We start from the raw sequence: 24931 nt of genomic DNA, 5'->3' as shown, positions 1-24931 counted from the left end.
GGGCAATTCAACAAGAAGAAATAACAATCGTAAATGTCTATGCACCCAATCAAGGTGCCACAAAATACATGAGAGAAACACTGGCAAAACTAAAGGAAGCAATTGATGTTTCCACAATAATTGTGGGAGACTTCAACACATCACTCTCTCCTATAGATAGGTCAACCAGACAGAAGACCAATAAGGAAACTGAAAAGCTAAACAATCTGATAAATGAATTAGATTTAACAGACATATACAGGGCATTACATCCCAAATCACCAGGATACACATACTTTTCTAGTGCTCACGGAACTTTCTCCAGAATAGATCATATGCTGGGACATAAAACAAGCCTCAATAAATTTAAAAACATGGAAATTATTCAAAGCACATTCTCTGACCACAATGGAATACAATTAGAAGTCAATAACCATCAGAGACTTAGAAAATTCACAAATACCTGGAGGTTAAACAACACACTCCTAAACAATCAGTGGGTTAAAGAAGAAATAGCAAGAGAAATTGCTAAATATATAGAGACAAATGAAAATGAGAACACAACATACCAAAACCTATGGGATGCAGCAAAAGCAGTGCTAAGGGGGAAATTTATAGCACTAAACGCATATATTAAAAAGGAAGAAAGAGCCAAAATCAAAGAACTAATGGATCAACTGAAGAAGCTAGAAAATGAACAGCAAACCAATCCTAAACCAAGTAGAAGAAAAGAAATAACAAGGATTAAAGCAGAAATAAATGACATAGAGAACAAAAAAAACAATAGAGAGGATAAATATCACCAAAAGTTGGTTCTTTGAGAAGATCAACAAGATTGACAAGCCCCTAGCTACAGTGACAAAATCAAAAAGAGAGAAGACCCACATAAACAAAATAATGAATGAAAAAGGTGACATAACTGCAGATCCTGAAGAAATTAAAAAAATTATAAGAGGATATTATGAACAACTGTATGGCAACAAACTGGATAATGTAGAAGAAATGGAAAATTTCCTGGAAACATATGAACAACCTAGACTGACCAGAGAAGAAATAGAAGACCTCAACCAACCCATCACAAGCAAAGAGATCCAATCAGTCATCAAAAATCTTCCCACAAATAAATGCCCAGGGCCAGATTGCTTCACAGGGGAATTCCACCAAACTTTCCAGAAAGAACTGACACCAATCTTACTCAAACTGTTTCAAAACATTGAAGAAAATGGAACACTACCTAACTCATTTTATGAAGCTAACATCAATCTAATACCAAAACCAGGCAAAGATGCTACAAAAAAGGAAAACTACCGGCCAATCTCCCTAATGAATATAGATGCAAAAATCCTCAACAAAATACTTGCAAATCGAATCCAAAGACACATTAAAAAAATCATACACCATGACCAAGTGGGGTTCATTCCAGGCATGCAAGGATGGTTCAACATAAGAAAATCAATCAATGTATTACAACACATTAACAAGTCAAAAGGGAAAAATCAATTGATCATTTCAATAGATGTTGAAAAAGCATTTGACAAAATCCAGCATCCCTTTTTGATAAAAACACTTCAAAAGGTAGGAATTGAAGGAAACTTCCTCAACATGATAAAGAGCATATATGAAAAACCCACAGCCAGCATAGTACTCAATGGTGAGAGACTGAAAGCCTTCCCTCTAAGATCAGGAACAAGACAAGGATGCCCGCTGTCACCACTGTTATTCAACATTGTGCTGGAAGTGCTAGCCAGGGCAATCCGGCAAGACAAAGAAATAAAAGGCATCCAAATTGGAAAAGAAGAAGTAAAACTGTCATTGTTTGCAGATGATATGATCTTATATCTAGAAAACCCTGAGAAATCGATGATACAGCTACTAGAGCTAATAAACAAATTTAGCAAAGTAGCGGGATACAAGATTAATGCACATAAGTCAGTAATGTTTCTATATGCTAGAAATGAACAAAGTGAAGAGACACTCAAGAAAAAGATACCATTTTCAATAGAAACTAAAAAAATCAAGTACCTAGGAATAAACTTAACCAAAGATGTAAAAGACCTATACAAAGAAAACTACATAACTCTACTAAAAGAAATAGAAGGGGACCTTAAAAGATGGAAAAATATTCCATGTTCATGGATAGGAAGGCTAAATGTCATTAAGATGTCAATTCTACCCAAACTCATCTACAGATTCAATGCAATCCCAATCAAAATTCCAACAACCTACTTTGCAGACTTGGAAAAGCTAGTTATCAAATTTATTTGGGAAGGGAAGATGCCTCGAATTGCTAAAGACACTCTAAAAAAGAAAAACGAAGTGGGAGGACTTACACTCCCTGACTTTGAAGCTTATTATAAAGCCACAGTTGCCAAAACAGCATGGTACTGGCACAAAGATAGACATATAGATCAATGGAATCGAATTGAGAATTCAGAGATAGACCCTCAGATCTATGGCTGACTGATCTTTGATAAGGCCCCCAAAGTCACTGAACTGAGTCATAATGGTCTTTTCAACAAATGGGGCTGGGAGAGTTGGATATCCATATCCAAAAGAATGAAAGAGGACCCCTACCTCACCCCCTACACAAAAATTAACTCAAAATGGACCAAAGATCTCAATATAAAAGAAAGTACCATAAAACTCGTAGAAGATAATGTACGAAAACATCTTCAAGACCTTGTATTAGGTGGCCACTTCCTAGACTTTACACTCAAAGCGCAAGCAACAAAAGAGAAAATAGATAAACGGGAACTCCTCAAGCTTAGAAGTTTCTGCACCTCAAAGGAATTTCTCAAAAAGGTAAAGAGGCAGCCAACTCAATGGGAAAAAATTTTTGGAAACCATGTATCTGACAAAAGACTGATATCTTGCATATATAAAGAAATCCTACAACTCAATGACAGTAGTACAGACAGCCCAATTATAAAATGGGCAAAAGATCTGAAAAGACAGTTGTCTGAAGAGGAAATACAAATGGCCAAGAAACACATGAAAAAATGTTCAGCTTCACTAGCTATTAGAGAGATGCAAATTAAGACCACAATGAGATACCATCTAACACCGCTTAGAATGGCTGCCATTAAACAAACAGGAAACTACAAATGCTGGAGGGGATGTGGAGAAATTGGAACTCTTATTCATTGTTGGTGGGACTGTAGAATGGTTCAGCCACTCTGGAAGTCAGTCTGGCAGTTCCTTAGAAAACTAGATATAGAGTTACCATTCGATCCAACGATTGCACTTCTCGGTATATACCCGGAAGGTCGGAAAGCAGTGACACGAACAGATATCTGCACGCCAATGTTCATAGCAGCATTATTCAGAATTGCCAAGAGATGGAAACAACCGAAATGTCCTTCAACAGATGAGTGGATAAATAAAATGTGGTATATACACACGATGGAATACTACGCGGCAGTAAGAAGGAACGATCTCGTGAAACATATGACAACATGGATGAACCTTGAAGACATAATGCTGAGCGAAATAAGCCAGGCACAAAAAGAGAAATATTATATGCTACCACTAATGTGATCTTTGAAAAATGTAAAACAAATGGTTTATAATGTAGAATGTAGGGGAACTAGCAATAGAGAGCAATTAAGGAAGGGGGAACAATAATCCAAGAAGAACAGATAAGCTATTTAACGTTCTGGGGATGCCCAGGAATGACTATGGTCTGTTAATTTCTGATGGATATAGTAGGAGCAAGTTCACAGAAATGTTGCTATATTATGTAACTTTCTTGGGGTAAAGTAGGAACATGTTGGAAGTTAAGCAGTTATCTTAGGTTAGTTGTCTTTTTTTTTGCTCCCTTGTTATGGTCTCTTTGAAATGTTCTTTTATTGTATGTTTGTTTTCTTTTCAACTTTTTTTTCATACAGTTGATTTAAAAAAGAAGGGAAAGTTAAAAAACAAAAAGAAAAACAAGGAAAAAAAGATGTAGTGCCCCCTTGAGGAGCCTGTGGAGAATGCAGGGGTATTGGCCTACCCCACCTTGATGGTTGCTAACATGACCACAGATATAGGGGACTGGTGGTTTGATGGGTTGAGCCCTCTACCATAAGTTTTACCCTTGTGAAGACGGTTGCTGCAAAGGAGAGGCTAGGCCTCCCTATGGTTGTGCCTAAGAGCCTCCTCCTGAATGCCTCTTTGTTGCTCAGATGTGGCCCTCTCTCTCTGGCTAAGCCAACTTGAAAGGTGAAATCACTGCCCTCCCCCCTACGTGGGATCAGACACCCAGGGGAATGAATCTCCCTGGCAACGTGGAATATGACTCCCGGGGAGGAATGTAGACCCGGCATCGTGGGACGGAGAACATCTTCTTGACCAAAAGGGGGATGTGAAAGGAAATGAAATAAGCTTCAGTGGCAGAGAGATTCCAAAAGGAGCCGAGAGTTCACTCTGGTGGGCACTCTTACGCACACTTTAGACAACCCTTTTTAGGTTCCAAAGAATTGGGGTAGCTGGTGGTGGATACCTGAAACTATCAAACTACAACCCAGAACCCATGAATCTCAAAGACAGTTGTATAAAAACGTAGCTTATGAGGGGTGACAATGGGATTGGGAAAGCCATAAAGACCACACTCCACTTTGTCTAGTTTATGGATGGATGAGTAGAAAAATAGGGGAAGGAAACAAACAGACAAAGGTACCCAGTGTTCTTTTTTACTTCAATTGCTCTTTTTCACTGTAATTATTATTCTTGTTATTTTTGTGTGTGTGCTAATGAAGGTGTCAGGGATTGATTTAGGTGATGAATGTACAACTATGTAATGGTACTGTAAACAATCGAAAGTACGATTTGTTTTGTATGACTGCGTGGTATGTGAATATATCTCAATAAAATGAAGATAAAAAAATGTATGTAAGCAAATTTGGGGAAATTATAAACAAACATATAGAAAAGTGTGAATTAAACTCCATCAAACACTTAGATTCTAGATGTATTCCTGAAAATCCTGTGCCTCCACAAAATGATTTTAAAATTAAATTAAAGCATGTTTTAAGGGAATTGTAACTTAATGCATTTTTAAATTATCCATTTGTTGTGTTGTTGTTAAAGTGATGAAAGTCCATGTAATTTATCTATTTTGTAAATATTGATTCCCACATATTGAACATGAATGTATGTGAGTCTACAGATTACTAGCTGTGTAATTTTGGACATTATTTACCTTCTTGTGTTTTATATTTTGCCTTATTGCAAATAACAATTGTTTCTACTACTTAAAGTTGATAAGAGGATTAAATGAGTTGATAAAAACTAAATATTTAAAATGGAGCAGGCAATTTTAAACCATAAAAGTTAGCTATTTTTTTACTTTATTATTATCACTTGTATTTTTTATTCAAATATAACATTTTAAAGTATTGAGTTATTCAGAAAGGGCCCTTTTCTTTTTGGAACAAAGCATTCTTCACTCAACTGAAAATAATAAAAAAGTAACTAAAGCTGTAAAAACTCATAAGAGTCTAAAGCTTTTAATATCAATGTCCAGAAACAATTGCTTTGATTTTTATTCAAATTAGACAACTAATAAATTTTAGATACAAAATGTCTTAGTGATGCTCATGTCATTGACAATAATAATAATCAAGCTGATATTTATCAAGCTTCTTTAGGTGCCAGTCACTGTGCCCAAATATTTACATATATTTATACTGAAATCTTCATACATAACCTGTGAGAGGAGAATTTTTCTCATTTTACAAATAACTGGAATCTTCTATATTATATAAGTAGTAGTAACAAAATTCAAATTTAGGGTGAAATCTTTCTGAAATTGGTCCTGTTCATCTCCAATCGAGGACTCTGCCAGAGAGTCACTGCTTGCCACCTTTTGTTTTTTTTGTTTTTGTTTTTGTTTTTGTTTTTCAGCTTCTTGATTCTATCTCTATCCAGACACAGAAACATCTGGGCACCAAAAGAGAGATGAAAATGTACAGTTTATTGAAATGAACCTGGAAATAAAATGCATAAATTTGATCTTCAGGATTGAAATGAGGGACTGGCATTTCAAGAGCAGAACCCAACCTCCTAAAACAATTCCTAGAGAACAGTTTTAGAGGCAGCACAGAACCGTTTCTGCCCAGGAAGATGTTGAATTACATGTCTGTTGAACACATTAAATTTCATAGTCTCTGAGAAAAAAAGTGATTAACAATAGTAGGGAATTAAAAATGCATAAAGACTTGAAAAATTCAATTCAATTAATGTTTAAGCATTGCTTTTTAAATAAGCTTATAAAGCAGAAAAGTGCAGTGAAACTTCAGAAGACCAGTGTCCCTCACGTGGGTCAAGTTCTATGGACGTGAATTTCTTTACCTATGGAAATTAAAGGAAAGACTGCCTATGATGCTTCCATGTGTCATGTATGTAATATACAAGTTCTTTGTGTATCTTCCTATATAAATGCATATAACATGCCTAAGTGTGATGAATAGAAACACTGCATTTTTCTGTTAAATCTGCTTTAAAAACCTGAGACTTAATGCAAGTTGTAAGGTTCTCCAAGGACCTTATAGCAGCATAGCTGAATTATTTGCAAATTAAATGCAGAAGAGAAAATAATCACCTTGCAATGAAAACTCCAAGCTCTATCCTACGTAATGACTACAAGTTATCAAAATATCCTTCAAAACTGGCAGAATATAAAATAATATTAAATCACTAATTTTGAATTACTTTTTCTGAAATGTCAAAATAATAAAAGTACATCAATCACTAATTTTTAATTATATGTCATGATCCTACAAGAATGACTGCATAAACAGCAGCTATGGATAAATGACATTAAAATTTAAGGTTATTTATAATTAACTCAATGTACAAATACACGGAACTTATTTACTTAAAAATACAATTTTTTATCAACCATGTTCTTTAAGTAGGTTTATTTAGAACAAAAGCATTGATTGTTGCTTTTAAAAGTCTGTTAATGACACATTAAATCCAGATATTATAATACCTTTTATTCATAACATGTATATTTAGGAAATCAAAAGTCAAATAGATTTAAATTTGCATCCAGAATTTTTAAATTACTCGTTATATGACCTTAGATAATTTAGAAATAATTGAGGTCCAGAAATAAAATCTCACCCACCTCTTAGTTCTGTTTGCTTAGAATAAGCAGAATTACTTGAGTAAGTACCTAGCAGATATTTGAAATCATGCAGGCTTTGCCCCTCTTATTTAAAGACTGATTAACTTTTGAAAGATCAGTGAATTTATCTTTAATTATGATAACATTTATATAGCAAACCTTTATGTAACAAACACTTAGGCAGCCAACACTTAGATAGCCCTATTATCACTGAATCTTGTTCTAAATATTTCATAAACATTAACTTGTTTAATCCTCAAAACAACCCAAGGAGTTGGGTCCTATTATTTTCTATGCCTAGAATCAGAAGCACACAGAATTCAAGTCCATTGTCCAGTGTTGCACAGCTGATAAGTAAAGGTACCAGGAAACTCAAGCAGCCTTGTTCCAGAATTCAGAGCTCTAACAAAAACATGCTGCTGCTTTTTGTTAGGATACACATGTGTATGTTTGTGTGTGTCTGTGTTTGTGTTTCAAAACAATTTTTGTAGGCTATAAAGGCTGACTTCCTCAGGACTCTTTAAATCAGACTGACTTTCCAAAATTGGCCTTGGTCCTTGTAGAAAAAGTCAAGATCTGTTAAAGGAACTCAAACACTCGGTTGGAAAAGAATTATCAGAAATGAAAGCAAGAGAAACCTTGATTTAGTTCTCTGATTTTCTTTAATAAAGCATTTTAATTATTATTTTCTTAATTGCAACATCCTTAAGGTTTCACAACCTTTATCCAAGGCTTTCTTTGAGGCTTCCTTCACCTCTTTGTTCCTTAGGCTATAGATTAGGGGGTTCAACATGGGAATCACCACCATATAAAACACAGAAGCCATCTTATCTGTGTCCAGGGAGTGGTTTGATTTGGGCTGTAGGTACATAAAGATCAGTGTGCTATAGAAAATAGTAGCAGCTACCACGTGGGAGCCACAGGTGGAGATGGCCTTGCATCGGCCCTGGGTAGAGCAGATCCTGAGGATGGCAGCAATGATAATCAAGTATGAAATGAGGATGACTGAAGAAGAACAGATCATATCAAAGCCAGCAAAAGTGAAGATCAGAATTTCCTCCATGTGTGTGTCTGAGCAGGACAGAGCTAAGAGGGGGAGGTCACCACAATAGAAATGGTTAATTACATTGGGCCCAGAGTAAGTTAGATGGAAAGTGATTATAGTATGGAATAGGGCAACAAGAAAGCTGTATATATATGGAATGGCCACTAATTGAATGCAGACTCTTTCTGACATCAGTACCGAATAATGCAGGGGATTACAGATAGCTACATAGCGATCATAGGCCATGGAGGCTAAAAGGAAACACTCAGTGATCATGAAGGTGAGAAAACACCCCAGTTGTGCTGCACAAACATGGACAGGAATTGTGTTGCATTCCACAACAAAATTCACCATCATCTTCAGCGTTATGGTAGAAGAATAACAAAGGTCAACAAAGGCCAAGTGGCTGAGGAAATAATACATGGGTGTGTGGAGTTGAGAGTCAATCCTGATTAAGGTAATCAATCCAATATTCCCCAGCACTGTGACCAGATAGATAACTAAAAATACCACAAAGCATGGAGCCTGAAGCTGTGACTGGTCTGTGATTCCCTTGGGAATGAATTCTGTGACATAAGTGACATTAACTTCAGCCATTTATTCTGGGGAATTTTGCTGCAGTTGAAAGAATAAAAACGGCACATCTCATGGTCCATGTCAGTTGAACGGAGGTGATTACCAGTGTCTTGTCACCTTGAATCATGTCATCATGTGGGCAAAAATGGACCTTGCCTTTCTAATTACAGGCCATTCTTGTTCCAGGAAGAGAGTCTTTTATTTTCAATATCATCTTCTTAAGAATTATTTTGCTCCATAATTTTTGAAACTAAGGGAAGATGTTTGTTAAAAATTAAATACCTGAATGAACTCAAGTGAGAAAACCACCACTAAAATGTTACTGTCTTTGCTGCTGCTCTGTTCTATCCATATATAAAAATAGCAGCACAAAAAAAATGTAACCCATAAATGAAATCGTATTTGTATTCCCTTATTTTCCTCTTGGGTGAATTTCCCACATCTTTAAAATATTAAAATTATACATGCCCCAAGATTATCGCTTTACTATATCCCCTCTTCCATTTATACTGAATTTATTCTACGGAAGCTAAAAGAAAATTGAACAGTTATGTGGGAAAACATCCAATTTTATTTATATAGGAATTAAAGAGACAGGTTTTCTCCCAGTTTCAAGTTCACTATATGCTTGTGTTTATTGACAAAAATGTTAACAACTCAAGTAGTTGATCAAATAGCTTATAATTCTAAACTTCATGTAGATAAACATCTTTTCTCTTAAATATTTGTCAATATATTTCTAGGGCATAAAATATCCAAATCATTCATAATATGAGATTTTACTTTTAGCAACATATCTTAGGGAACTATTCAGCATTATGCAAAATTTTATGGAAAGGTATATAGGCATTTATTTATATTTCAAATAGATCTAAAAAAGAAGAACAGGTTCATTATGCCCAATATTGACCTCTTTAATCTTATTTTTGCTCCTTGATTTATTTTCCACAAAGTAGAATCATAAAATATTAACAGAAGGTGTCCAGAGAAATCAAGTCTAACTCTGTCATATTTCAGATTTTCAATTTATTATTATTATTATTGTTATATGTTGTAGTTGAGTACTGTCCTTATTAGACTCTATATTTAGTGGAAAATATAAATTATTTCATAATAGATAGGTTCTCACTAACCTTTCATCCCTGATAAAAATTTAAAAACTAAAAGCATAAAAACAAAAATCAGGCTTTTTTCTATTGTTGCACAGAGAGGATTTTGGAGAACTTGTTGACTGGTATGAGTCACTAAGGAACCTATACTCCTAATCAATTTGCTAACCTGCCCAAAGCTTCAGCTTTAATCACCAGGATAGAACACTAGGGCTGAGAGATGCATCCATTTTCCATAGCATGAAGCTAATATTTAAGGCTTAGAGAAGACAAAAGAAAGCTGTAGCTTATCAATGATTGCTAAGTTTTCCATGTAGTTTGCCAAATTAAAATGGCAGGGGCCTGAAATTTTTAAAAATTAAGTATCTAATGCTGTCCTTTTTAATAAAATAATCATTACATTTGAGAATATTCAGAATTCAGGGTTCTCTTACTTGTGAATGGGACTTGAATATACTAAACTTTTTTTCACAGTCTTTTATTTCAATTCCAGCTATGAAGTTATGATTTGAACCCAGCTTAGGATAATTATAGGATTACCATATTATGCAAAGGTAAAGTAGACCATCTTCACTGACAGATGGTGGCAAGGGAAGAGGTTTATTTATAATATATCATTTACTTAAAATAACAAAGACTATCCATAAGTTAGGGTATCTTCATTACACTTTTACAACTTCAAGATATGTGGTGGTTCCAAGGTACATGTCAAACCAAATCACAGTGAACCATATAGGAAGATAAATGTATCAATAGAACATTTACTATAGTCAATAGTTATTATTGAATAGAAAGTTGACAGTGGAGTTGAAAAATAAACTGGAGTTTAAGTTTCAAAATCAAAAAAACTAAAAACTAAAAAAACTAAAAAAATATATAGAAATAAAATTACCTAAGACAATTTCTTTAATTGCTCATAAAATATAGTATATATCATCCTGCATTTATTACACAAGTCTCTCAATTCCTCTACATTTTTAAAATAAATTTTCTTTCATGGATTGCAATTTATTTCTCTAGGATCTTCTGAAGCAACCATCATCCCAAAGTCTCATCATTTATTCAATCATTTCCACATTTCTGTCAAATTTGAGGGGAAATCCTTAAAATCATGGACATATTTTACCTTCAGATTCCTTCAATAATCGTTGATGTTTCTTGCTTTAGCACATCTTGCCTAAAGAAAGCTGTACTTCAAACTCTACTGCACACTGGAATCACCCAGGTAGGACTCAAGAAACTGGTGCCCAGGTGTGCCCCCAAACAATTTCATCAAAAGTCTGAAGGTGGAGGAGAGGAAGTGGGAGGGGGCAACCAGGCTTCAGTATTTTTAAGGCTTCCCAGTTGATTCTCACCTACAGACACATTTGAGAGCTTGTAGCCTAAAGCACAAATCTAATGTTTGGAATGTGAAGGAGTTCTCAGCCATATTTTAAAATTTATTTATTTCTCTCCAAGTTTTCTCTGGCTAACTTTGGTTTGAATTAGTTTGAGTTCGTGTCTCCACCAGCCAGCAGAATTCAACTGGTGTGTGCTTATCCTGTTCCTACAAAAGGCACACCAGGACTTTGTGGACAAGGATAGTTTTGAGTAAATCAGTGAGCAGTTATCCTATTTCTATTTATTTTGCAATATTCATTTTTAATCCTTGCTGATAAATGACTAAATCTTTAAGAACAAACAGTTTCATCTATTTGGTTCTTTCCTAATTTCTGTATATTCTATTTTGCCTATCTAGATTCTCAATATATGGCTGTAGAATGAATTATTTATCTCCCTTTTATGCTAACTTTTAAAGATTTTGCCTTGTTCATGAAGAAATGAGGGCATATCTCTGATCTTTCTACTGCTATGTTCACATCTAATACAATGGCTCTGCTTTGCACAAAGAATGTTTTCAATGATAGGGAAGAAAACGTGATCATTGGGCAAACTCCTCTCCCCTATCCACTTGTCTATTCATCAAGATACTTCCTGATTTTTTCACAGCCAAGTGTTATTCAGGCCCTATCCTGTGCTCTATCACGGTCTATAGGGCTTTTCCAAGCTGGAGGGCCCCCCATGCCAGGGCCACCCCAAGCTTGGATTCCTCACTAGAGCTTTACCAACCAGATGAGAGAGGCACACAGGTACCACCAGTGCACAACAGATACCCAGACACAGTGACTTCTTCAACCGTCAGGTACTCCCTCCATGTATCCCAACATCAAGGCAAATGTTAAGCCATATATAACATAATTAAGTTTGGGAAGCATTGGTTTGCGTCTGTTGTCTTAGATCCCTTCTTAAGGTCAAACTTCTTCCAAAGAAGAAATATCAGTGAAATGAAATACCAGTGGGTTTCTACCTTATTTTAGGATTCAAAATTTACATCATTTGTCCATTCTTAACTTACCTTTATATATAGCATTTCCAAGATGCCAAGAATGGATTTAAAAAACAACAAACAAGCACACTGTTACCAGCACTTAGATGTAGAGTCATTCTTGGGGACCTGCCCTCTTTGGATAGTTTTAGGTAGGAAACCATCTGCCTCCAAATGCCCCTTCCATGAGTCATGTAATATAAGTTCTCTTTTCTGGGTACTATTACAGAAAACAAGGTAAAGTATATGAGGTTATCTGTTTTATTCAATGCAGTGTCTTTAAGGATTTTTGGTGTGTTTGTGTGTGTGTGTGTGTGTGTGTGTGTGTGTGTGTGTGTGTGTGTATGAGGGAGAGAGAGAAGGAGAGAGATTTGGAGGGGAGGGAGGGGGTGATAGAGAGAAAGCTGGGTGTTGATAAATACTATTTTAAAGGTAAATAGACATCCTCCTATTAAAGCAAAAAGCAAGAAATGCAGTTAGGATGCTAGAAGTTTTATCTCCCAATGCAGTCTGATTCCATTTAATACCACAGTTCAAGGAGAGATGCTGGAAATGGGGAGATCAGCTTCATATGCAGACTCCATTTCACTCACCTGCTTAGCGATGGCCCTGGCTCCATCGAGCTCATTCTGAATTTGTTTGTGTGATTTATTCATTCCTAGGTCCCTTAGGTCTAAATTTGAAACTCTAGAGTTTTCCAAAAGCTGCAATTCTTCCTTCCATGTTTCTCTCCAATAAGACAAGCTGAACAAATTGTACTGGGGATTTTAAAAAAAATTATCTGTAGTCCTAAACAAGCCATACTTCAAATATACAGATCAAAAATTTCAATGAAGGCAGAGGTAATCTATACTGCTGTGAATAACATTGTGCTGGTTTGAGTGTATTGTGTCCCCCAAATGCCATTATCTTTGTAGTCTTGTGTGGGGCAGAAGTTTTGGTGTTGGTTAGATTTACTTGGAGTGTGCCCCACTCAGCTGTGGGAGATAATTCTGATGAGATGTTCCCATGGAGGCGTGGCCCCACCCATTCAGGGTGGGCCTTGATTGGTGGAGCTATATAAATGAGCTGACTCAAAGAGAGAAAAGAGAGTGCAGCTGGGAGTGATGTTTTGAAGAGAAGCAAGCTTGCTAGAAAGGAACGTCCTGGGAGAAAGCCGTTTTGAGGCCGGAGCTTTGGAGCAGATGCCAGCTGCCTTCCTAGCTAGCAGAGGTTTTCCGGACTCCATTGGCCATCCTCCGGTGAAAGTACCCGATTGCTGAAGTGTTACCTTGGATGCTTTGTGGCCTTAAGACTGTAACTGTGTAGTGAAATAAACCCCTGTTTTATAAAAGCCTATCCATCTCTGGTGTTTTGCATTCTGCAGCATTAGCAAACTAGGACAAACATCAAAACACCTTATAACTTCATTCATTTTGATTAAGAGCTTAAGCTTTGTGAAAGGATAAGATCAGCACTTACAGGCTGAATATCTTATTTATGATAACTTAAGCAAGGTCTGTATTTTTTAAGACTCAGTTTTCCCATTTGTAAAATATAAGTAATAATGGTACCTCCTTTAAGTGTTTTTGTAATTATTAAGTGAGTTAATGTACATAAAGAAATCAGTCAACTGTGAGATTACTGGCAAATAGTGAGTGCTCTACAAACATTTGTTTAAAAAAATAAGACAGTATCTGAACCATAAATAAAACTAAGCTATTCAGACAGCCTACATGAGAAACAGAACTGCTTCTACCACAGTTTCAACCTCACTTGGTGAATCTGGACAATTTGTTCAATTTTTCATGTGATCATCATGTTACCTTAATAGAAGATGACCTTCCCATAATCCTCAGAACTTATTTGTCTTTATAAGTTTACTTATGACTCATTCCAAGGTCTAAATCTGATTTCCATAGATGCTCACTGTCCATACCATCTTTGCAATGGAATCTATTTCTTTTTCTAATTAAATTGCTTCTCTGCATTTTTCTGTATGTGTCTTTTAATAAAGACATGAATAATATTTTTATTTCTTTACTTGCTATTTCTATAGAACATTGGAGGATATTAATTTCAGGGTAAATTTCAGGGCACAACATTGTGAGTGTAATTAACAGCACTGAAATATATATCTGAATGTAATTAAAAAAGAGACATGTTAGACTGTATACATAACAGAATAAATATATTTTTTAAAATGTCTGTGCTATACAACATTGTACCCTAAGTTAATCTACAGACTATAGTTAATAGGACATTTATAAAAATGTGTTATCATCAATTCTAACAAGTGTACCACACCAACACAAGGTTTAATAATAGGGTGGTATATGGGAATTCTGTATTTTATGCCTGATTGTTCTGTAAGCCCACAAGTTCTCTATTAAAGAAGAAAAAGAAATAAGTAGACAATGGGTAAAGAGCTCCACTGTAGGCTCATTTTTCTTGTCTCATGGAAGAATTTAGGGACAAGAGGAATAGTGTCAAGCAGCAAAGTTTTATTTGAAAAGGCCAGCACATGTGGAGGATAACAAAGGTTGGTAAGAAGGAAGACACACTTGAGAGGTCAGTGCGGGCAGGCCTCAAGAGAGGGGCCACACCTGGTTGAGCTATGTCCAGGTTTTATATGTCAGCCTGTTGCTAGGCTTTAGGACAGGGTTGGGGGTAGAAATTCCATTCTCCCCTCATCCTGGCTTAACCCCTCCTTTTCCCTCCACCTGGCTATCTTAGCTGATTCTGATAAGTGGGGGACACAGTACAATTCAGTTCCAACTGCTGAACAGTGAATAGAATCCTGTGGGTCCCATGGTCAAGAAACTTTCCACACAGGAACCAACAGCTCTCACAGATCCAATATTTCCCCAAACAGAGAACATGTGGTGAGTGAGCTTCACTGCAGCACCAGGCACCCAAGCTCCAACCCCAAAATTGGCACTTGGGGTGTGCCAGGTTCTTGCCTGGCAGACTACAGCAGTATGGGAGAGACAGGCCATCTGCTTGGGAAAACAGGAGGATGCGGAACCATCCTGACATGATGTTTGGCTAGTGAAATAGGAAAGAATGGTCCCATGGTCTTGGTATTTTCTGGGCACGTGTCCAGAGCACTGTGGAATCACTATCCCCATGTGCCATGGAAACAATGGGGTTAGATGGATAAAAAAATAACATATTTTTATAGGGCTGTGGGGAAAACATCATAGTAGAGTGCCATCTGCTGGTATGGCTGGGAAAGTGCAATCTGAGAAGCTACTTTGCTCACACTTTCCCCAGGGCCCCTTGAAATGTCTGCAACCACTGTGTGGGAGGGATGGCTGTGAAATATTGACAAACCAAGCACGAAAGGAAACCTTCTAAATGAATGTACTGATCAATAAAATCGTAGTCAAGAGGGAAACCAACTTCAAAATAATTTTGTCAAGATATCCAGCAAAAAATTACAAGACATATTAAGAAACAAGAAGACATGGCCAAGACAAATGATGAAATTAAAAAGTTATAGGAAATATGGAATTTGGAACAACTAAACAGAGATAGTTAAATAAATCTAAATAGTTTCAATGAGATGGTTAAAGAAACAAAGTACTTTAAGAACACACTAGGAAAGCATAAAGAAGGATATGAAGGAATACACAGAAAAATAACATCTCACAGAAATGAAAAACACTGCAGATGAAATGAAAATTATACTAGAGACACACAATAGCAGATATGAAGAGACAGGAGAAAGGATCAGTGAACTAGAATACAGAGCAAACAAATTCGAACATGCAAAAAATAAATGGTGAAACAAATGGAAAAATTTTAGCAGAAGCTCAGGGAAATGATTGATAATACAAGGCGCATAACATACACATCATGGGTTTCCCAGAAGGAGAAGAGAAGGGAAAGGACCAGGAAGAATATTTAAAGAAGTAATGACTAAAAATTTCCCAAACCTTAAAAAATAAATAAATATGCAAATGCAAGAAGCACAACATACACAAAACAGAATAAATCTGAATAGACCCACTCCAAGACATACTAATCAGGCTATCAATTGCCAAAGAGAAAGAGAAAATTCTGAATGCAGCAAAAGAAAAGTTAGTCACCACATACAAGGGAAGCAAATAAGACTAGGTGTTAACTCTCAACAAATATCATGGAGGCAAGAAGGCAATGATATGATACATTTAAGATACTAAAAGAGAAAAATTGCTAATGAAGAATCCTCTATCCAGCAAATCTGTCCATCAAAAATGAGGAAAATTTAAAACTATTAACAGATAAAGGAAGTTGAGAGAGTTTGTTAATAAGAGACCAACCTTACAAGAAATACTAAAGGGAGTTTGGCATGCTAACAAAGAAAAAACAAAAAAAAAAGACCGGAGAGAGGCCTGGAGGAGAGTATAATTATGATGACTATCAGAAAAAATCACTAAAAGATACAAAGAGAGAAAATAATAGCTCCAACAAATAAAAGCTGAAGGATAAAATGAATAAAACAAAAGGATATTATGTATTAATAAAAGGGACTATCCATCTAGAATAAAGGAAAATCAAAAATATTTATACACCTAACAAAGGTGTCCCAAAATACTTGAGGAAAACACTAGCAAAGCATGAGGAAGAAATAGACAAATCTATGATAATAATGGGAAACTTCAACACATCATTCTTTACAATAGATAGAGCATCTAAACAGCGTATCAATAAGGAAAGATAGAACCTAAATAATATGATAAATGAACTAGATCTAACAGACAATCATAGAACATTGCACCCCAAAGCAGCAGGATATCCATCCTTCTCAAGTGTTCATGGAACACTCTCAAGGATATACCACAGGCTGGGGCACAAAACGTGTTAATTAATTTTAAAATATTGAAATTATACAAAACACTGTCTCCAATCACAATGTAATGAAGCTGGAAACCAATAACAACTGGAGAACTGGAAATTTCACAAATATATGGAGGTTAAATAACATGCTCTTAAATAATTACTGGGTCAAAGAAGAAACTTAAATAAAATTTAGTAAATATCTGGAGACAAAGGAAAATGGGAACAAAACATGTTTAAACATATGGGATGCAGCAAAGACAGTACTGAGAGGAAAATTTATAGCCATAAAAACCTAAATAAAAAGGAAGAAAAAGCTAAAACTAAAGACCTAACTGCTCAACTGGAGAAATTAGAGAAAGAACAGCAAACTAATCCCAAAGGAAGCAGAAGGAGAGAAATACCAAAGATCCATGTAGAAATAAATGAAATGGAAACCAAAAATCAATAGAGAGAATCAATCAAATTAAAAGTTGGTTCTTTGAAAAGGTCAATAAAATGGCAAAAAGTTTTGATTATCATCCAACCACCTCTACTCTATAATGTTCATCAGTTCTACATGACTTCAACAACTACTTTATCAGCATTTCCCTACACTGTCCACCTTATCACAATTACAAAATGCTGAAATATTAAAGAAATATTAAAATTTTAATTTTACCTCTATTAAATTCTCTGAATTTCTTTGTTGTCATTTTAAATTCAGAACATTTGAAAATTAAAAATATAATAATGTATCAAGACAAAAACAAATCAGCTCTATCAAATTTAATCTGATTAAATTATTCATCTCAATACTTTCCATATGTATAAGCAGCACATATTTATAAGTAACAAGTCAGGTGTTTGAAATCCTTGTACACTGATGGTAGAATATATACTGATAAAATTAATCTTGAAAGGATCCATTAGAAATTAAATGTGTTTATTAGTCCTGAATCAAGGTTCCACTCGTAGATATATTTCACAGAGATTTTCAACCATGTATCAGCAGAGCAATGCACACAAAGTTGTTACTTGTGGTGATAAAGGTAGAATTCAGTAGTCAGGAACTAACTGAGTATTCATTACTAAAGAAAAACATGAATTTATTGAATATGAGTAGATACAAATTGTAGCAATATAATAACATTACTATAATATTAGAAGAGAAGAGAAGGCAACAAAGGATTGTATTTGTAGTAAAATTAATAGATTTCAAAAACATACTTCAGTGACAAACCTTATATCTTGATTTGTAACACCTTATGCATGCTCATTGAAACATGCATTACATTTACTTTATGAGGATGTGTGCTTCTGTAAGGACATATTTCAAACTTCTTAAAAGTCTTACCTATATATGAAAGAGAATTGAAGTGGAATGGGGAATGAAGTGAGATGAAGATTATGGGTTAAGGAAGTAAGGAAGGATAAACTCAATTTAGTTGTGAGATAGAAAGAAATAAAATGAGTATCACACATATTCATAATTAATATTCTTTCTGAATAATCTAAAAACACTATGGGACATATTGAAGAAATCTACACTCATCCTCAGATATAAAACTTATAGAAAATGACTGTGGAAAATGTTGACTATTAAAATAATTTATGGAAGTTTAAAATGCATATTGAGCAAATGCAATACAAAAATAACACAAGAAGGTAGGGAAATTGCATGTGAAATAATGTTTCCCCATAGGGAAATCAAAGGTACTCTGGATAATTAACAAAGACCAAGTGGCATCACTTCCTGGTCTCAGATGCTTTGGGAAAAATAACAAATTGCATTCAGCTGCTAAGGTTGTGTCTCAAAGTAGGTGTGGGGGTGGCACTCACAAATTCCGCTTACTTCAGTGAGGTCAGCAACCACATGGGGGAGTAATAACACATTCCTCCTCTGAGGTGAGTTGAGGACTCTGATCTCTATGATTATCAGATTAGCTGCAGTAACAATTGTTGACTCCTGGTTTCCATTTAAATTATGGAAATGATAAGAGTACCAATGCTAGACTCAGCACAGTGTAACATAAATATTAATATTCTCAACTCATAACAATGTTTTCTGAAGTAACTTGGTATTTTTAAGACCATTGTAATGCTCCTTGTAAGAAGCAAGAAATCTGTTTCTGTATTTTATGATTTCCCTATTGATGCTGGAAATCTAACCACTGAAAATTCTGAAAGGGAAAGGTGAAAGCCCTGTTTGAAAGCTTTATCTAGAATTGGGTCTTGGCAAAGATGGTGATGGTCAGCTCAGGTTATTTATGCTGAGTAAGGGCTTATTTCAGATACTGAGTGTCCAATGAGAGTTGCCAGTTATCAGCAATATGATATTGGCATTATTATTGTCTCCTGTTAATTACATATAGTTTCATTTGTGTCATGGATATCTGTGTCTCATTTTACCAATTCCATATAAGAGATAGAGTTTAAATTAACAAGGACTTGGATATATGATGTTTAATTTGTAGGTGGTATCAGGAAGCATAAATGAGGGATTGAAGAATTTGAGACATGGAAGAAAAGCTAACAGAGAATGCAACAGACAGCAAGTTACTCTGTAAGCAAAGGAGGCTCAATCTCTTGAAATGCTTTGACATGCCCTGCAGAAATCATCTCTGGTTTGTTGCAAGGTCAGTCAAAGAAGCTACAGCTTAGTCACAGCTGCAGAGCACATAAGAGGTGGTCCAAAATGATAGGGAGTAGGGAGGCAGATGTTTTTGCAACCATGATATTTGCAATGGTGAATTGATGGCCAAGTCAAAGTAAAATAAAGCTAATATATTTATCAGAACCCAATAGTAAAATGCCTTGGACCCTAATATTTTTGTATTAAACCTGCAGGTATTTCCATATGGATAGTGAGGTTCAAGACTTGGAAGTATCTCTGAATATATTTCTAATAAAGGCCAAAATGAGGTTCAAGACTTGGAAGTATCTCTGAATATATTTCTAATAAAGGCCAAAATGAGTTTAAAATCAGCAAAAGTAAAGGGTCAGGGAGGTTCAGTCCTTAGATGAATTATGTCAGTTGTGTGTATTCTGCTTTCAGGATTGGTTAACTTGCCATGCCTTAAACATTCCATAGCTCTAGGCTTGGGTATTCCCTTTCCCTTTACATAAAATACCTAAATGCATTAAGGGAGTGTCATCCTGATCTGTAATCCATGTACAAATTTTACATATCACAGGAAAAGAGGGAAAACTATGTTTGAGAATGGGAAAAGGATGAAATTATCCCATACTTCTCCACAGGCCCCTGTTATGTGGCACAGATACAACATAAACTGTATCTCTTAGCACATAAGATTTTGTCCATGTATCTGTGAAACTGACATAATGGGATATAATTGTATTGAAGAAGCACAGCTAAAAATATATCCAAAGATCATCACAAGCTACATAATAGTGATTTGACATTCATCCACAGATTTTATATCATTCATTGATATCCCTGTGTGAAACTCATGTTTCATTATTGAAATAACCCACTGTACTTTTCCCCATAAGGAGTGGAACATTTAGAAGGGCTCATGGCTTTGTTAGCTGTGTTGGATGAGAGGAGTATGGTTGTTTGTAATTTCTGACTTATAATTTTAAAATAATATGTGTACAAAGCTCAACTGATGCAAACTCACCCAAAGACCCCCAGTTCTGATGTATTTTTAGAGTTGTTCAGGGTTCCTCCTTCTTTCTGCTTTTCTACCTCTTTTGTTTGCTCTGTCCTTTAAGTGGGAGCATGATGAACTTAATCTGACTAGCCTAGTAATCTTACTTAAAACCATATGAAATATCTAGAATAGGAAATTCATAGAGACAGAATATAAATCAAAGGTAACTTTTTAAAGTTGATATTAGAGATATATTGATTTTGTTCAGGTTTTCTGCAACGATGTGTGAAATGGTAAGCCATAAATATTCTTTACACGTTTATTAGAAACAAGGTTTTCCTGAACTTTGTGGGTGAGTTGCAGAGTAGTCTTCCTGTTGTGTAATCCAGAAAAGTTTATGAAAATACAGATGATCTCTTCTTTGAAAGTTCAGAAGCACTTGCCTTAGAACCAAAATATAAGGGAAAAGCATTGGGAAAGTAAAGGCACAGAAGGCACAAGCCTCAAATTAAAATTTGTTAATTCAAATTGTTCAATATACACTTCATGGAAGATTAAATAAAGATATAAGAATAGCATTCAAAATTAAAATGGAGCAAAATACTCATTCCTTTTAGTGTCTTGCCTATGTACTTTTTAACCAGTAAAATTTGTGTACTTTGTATAAGACATGCAATATCTTGTTCCCCAAATTGCCTATTATTCTCTTCACCATATCTATGATATTTCCCACAGTGATATTACATTCTGGCTCTTGAAGCATTTGAGACAGATCCCTATTTTTAAGGTTTGCTGCACTTCATTGGATAAGTATATTTTAGTGGTTTGCTAGATAATCTTAAATGATACATTAAAATGTATTAATAAGTACAGTTTAAGAATTTTACATATCTTAAATTATGTTATAAAATTATAACAAAAAATTAAACCTGTCTTTTCAGAGATATTATTGCTTATTCAAAGCTAATGAGGGAATGCCTAATAATGCTTTTGCTCAAGGTGAACAAAATACAAATGCAGGACTTATTTGGTGTTCAATACAGTGAAAATCAGGAATGTTTCACAGAAGTATTGAAGTTTGGATGCATAATTTTAAAGTTAATTAAGTTCACTATAGATGCAGCATGTCGCAGTCTCCTGAAAAAGAGCTAAATTCTTACCTATTGTTACAGAAAATCAATGCACATTGTTTAGAACTCTTAAAGGAATGATAATACAGTTTATACTATCAAATGTATAGTGGAATGAGAATGCTTTTCAAATGTGGAGTTAAGAATGAGAGGAAGTAAATTAAACTCTGCTAAATGAGTTAATAATTGTTTTCTCTGGATATGCTGACTTAAGTGTAGGGGAAAGGACCAAAGGGTGATTATTTCTTTTGTTAAAATTTCTTCTAAAAATGTCATTAGTTTTAACAAACTATATGCATTTTTAAAATAAAAAGAATATAAAAGAATATCAGGATATCCAGAATAGACCAGACTTATCAAATGTGCTATTGCCAACAGAACCATGAAGGAATAATATATATCCTAGGGTAGTGACCAGCATTTGACAGGCAAATAAAATTTTGACTATATATCTTATGGTGTTATAGCTTCTAAATGTGGTGCTATTTTCAATGGTAGAGGTAGGTCTTACTCTAAATTACATCATCAAAAACTTTTAATGGATTAATCAGACACAAAGTGGCTTTGTATACTAAAATTTTACCAGGAGACAACTCCTGAAATCCAATGACTCTTCTGATGGTTCTTGCCATAGTAAATTTCCCTAATGACCTAGATGGACATGCAAAATTGAACAGTGCTGAATGAATTCATGCTGACAGGTATCACAGACTGCCCTGAGCTGCAGGTGCCACTCTTTGGACTATTCCTCATCATCTATGTTATCTCAGTGGTGGGCAACTTGGGCATGATCATCCTCACTAAGATGGACTCCAGGCTACAAACACCCATGTATTTTTTCCTCAGACACTTGGCTTTTATTGATCTTGGTTACTCAACAGCTGTGGGACCCAAAATGTTAGTACATTTTATAGTGAATCAAAATATGATTTCCTATATTAGTTGTGCTACACAGCTAGCTTTTGTCATCACATTCATTAGTGAACTTTTTGTTCTTTCAGCAATGGCCTATGACCGCTATGTGGCCATATGTAACCCTCTGCTCTACACAGTCATGATGTCCCAGAAAGTATGCTGGGTGCTGGTGGCAATCCCCTATCTCTTCAGTGCCTTTGTGTCTCTGCTAACCACCATAAAGATTTTTATTTCACCCTTCTGTGGCTCTAATATCATTAGTTATTTCTACTGTGACAGTCTTCCCTTGTTATCTCTGCTGTGCTCAAGCACCTGTGATATTGAGTTTATAATACTGATCTTTTCAGCTTTTAATCTGGTATCTTCTCTTCTTATTTTCCTCTTGTCTTATACACTGATTGTTAGGGCCATCTTCAGGATGAACACTGCAGAGCGTAGGCAAAAGACCTTCTCCACATGTGGATCTCACCTGACAGTGGTAGTTGTGTTATATGGGACTTTATTTTTTATGTATGTGCAGCCCAAGTCCAGTCACTCCTTTGATAGTGATAAAATGGCCTCTGTATTTTATACCATGGTAAGACCCATGTTAAATCCCATGTTCTATAGCTTGAGAAACAAAGAGGTAAAACTTGCCCTACAAAGGATCTGGAAATATCTGTGAAATCTTCTTATCTAAGTTTAATGTAGAATATGAATGCAATAAATAGGTCATTAGAGCAGTTTGCTATACATTAATAAGTTTTTAGAAAACACTAATATGTAAGAAAACAGAAAAAGTCAGCAATAAACCTGTGTAAATTCAGGAAAGATCTGTGAAGGATCCTCCTGTTCAATGGTTTAGACTCCCATGGATTGCAGAAACCAAGAAGTTTCTTGAGAATATTATATCAACAGAAATGCTGACAGCTTGGATTGAAAGGGACAGACAGGGGATAAAATAAAGGGACATTTGAGATTTACACCAAGGACAGAGTCATGGACAAAGATATCTGTGCTAGAGGGATCTCCTAGGTCCAAGAGGGCAAGCCGACCCTCATATACTGAGAGGGTGCGATATTCTCTCCAGTGTCCAGAGAGGATATGGCCAGCACCCGGGTGTTTGGAGAGAATGGGATTGCCATATTGATAGAGTTTGTTGAGGTGACACTCCAGCAGCCCAAGAGGACAAAGCATCAAGACAAAGATTGCCCCCAATCCTTGAAATATAATCATAGTTGCCCTGCTTGGTTGTAGACTTGGTTGAAACCCTGTGACCCACCTCAGCCCCTTTTTCCTCCTAATTTCTCTCTCCTGGGTTGAGAATGCCTACAAAATTCTCTGTCACAGCATTGTATTTCAGAAGCAGACAAATTTTTTTTATAGATTTCACAGGTCTGCAGATGGAGTTGAATTTTATATCAAAATAGACCATATGCAATGTGGATTTAGATCCAGTTTTTGACATATGGCTGTTGGCAAAATTGCTCAAGCCTTCTGGGATATTTAGATATGATGAACATACTTTGCATGTGGGAAGGACATGGTTTTTTTGGACCCAGAGGGTAGACTGTTATGAATTGAGTTGTGTCCTCCAAAAAGGTAAGTTCAATTCCTATCCCTGGTCCAGTGAATGTGAACGTGTTTAGAAACAGGGTTTTTAAGATGTGATTAGTTTAAATGAAGCCAACTAGATTAGATGAATCCTTATCTAATATGAATGGTATCTGTGTAATCAGAGGAAATTTGGACACAATAAGAGAGGGACAGGACAGCTACATGATGTAGGCAGAGACAGAACTATACCACAAGTCATGGAACCTCATGGAATGCCACCCACTGCCAGGAATCTGTACATTTCAGAGGAAGTGTGGTCCTATCAAAACCTTGATTCAAACTTCTAGCCTCTAAAATTGTTAAACAATAAATTTATTTTATTTAAGAAAACTAGTCTATTGTACATTTTTTATTATAGCCCTAGCAAATGAAGGCATTCATAAAATGGATTTTATACCACAATTGAAAGAGAAGGAGAAAGAGAAAGAGAAGGATGGATTTCATAGGCATAAGAGTAAGTGCAAGGAACCCCATCCCCCTGAAAAAACTTACACTGTTGTATACTATACTTAAAACATATAGAGCTGGACTCACAAGATTTAGGCAGTTTGTAAAAGTTGTATATATATATATTTAAAATATGTGATACAGCTAAATGAGTACTGCATATATACAAGAATTCAAGGTTGATTTCATATATGAAAACCAAGCTATGTAATTAAAATCATTATAATTTAAAAGAAAAACTAAAAGGAGCATATGA

The 24931-nt window shown here is 35.4% G+C and overlaps 1 protein-coding gene and 1 pseudogene across 1 annotated transcript; one reads left to right on the top strand and one right to left on the bottom strand.

Annotated features, from left to right (window-relative positions):
• Positions 1-7775: 7775 nt before the first annotated feature.
• LOC119518169 (olfactory receptor 1038-like) lies at positions 7776-8735 on the bottom strand. The gene has a single exon (XM_037815222.1). It carries the CDS (start codon positions 8733-8735, stop codon positions 7776-7778), a length of 960 nt encoding a protein of 319 aa, XP_037671150.1.
• Positions 8736-22372: 13637 nt separating this feature from the next.
• Positions 22373-23296, top strand: LOC119517876 (annotated as a pseudogene).
• The last annotated feature ends 1635 nt before the right edge of the window (positions 23297-24931 follow it).

The sequence above is a fragment of the Choloepus didactylus genome, chromosome 21 (assembly GCF_015220235.1).
Source record: "Choloepus didactylus isolate mChoDid1 chromosome 21, mChoDid1.pri, whole genome shotgun sequence".
In the NCBI taxonomy this organism is placed as follows: domain Eukaryota; kingdom Metazoa; phylum Chordata; class Mammalia; order Pilosa; family Megalonychidae; genus Choloepus; species Choloepus didactylus.
Note: the sequence above shows the minus strand (reverse complement) of the source record. Positions and strands in the feature narration are given on the sequence as shown.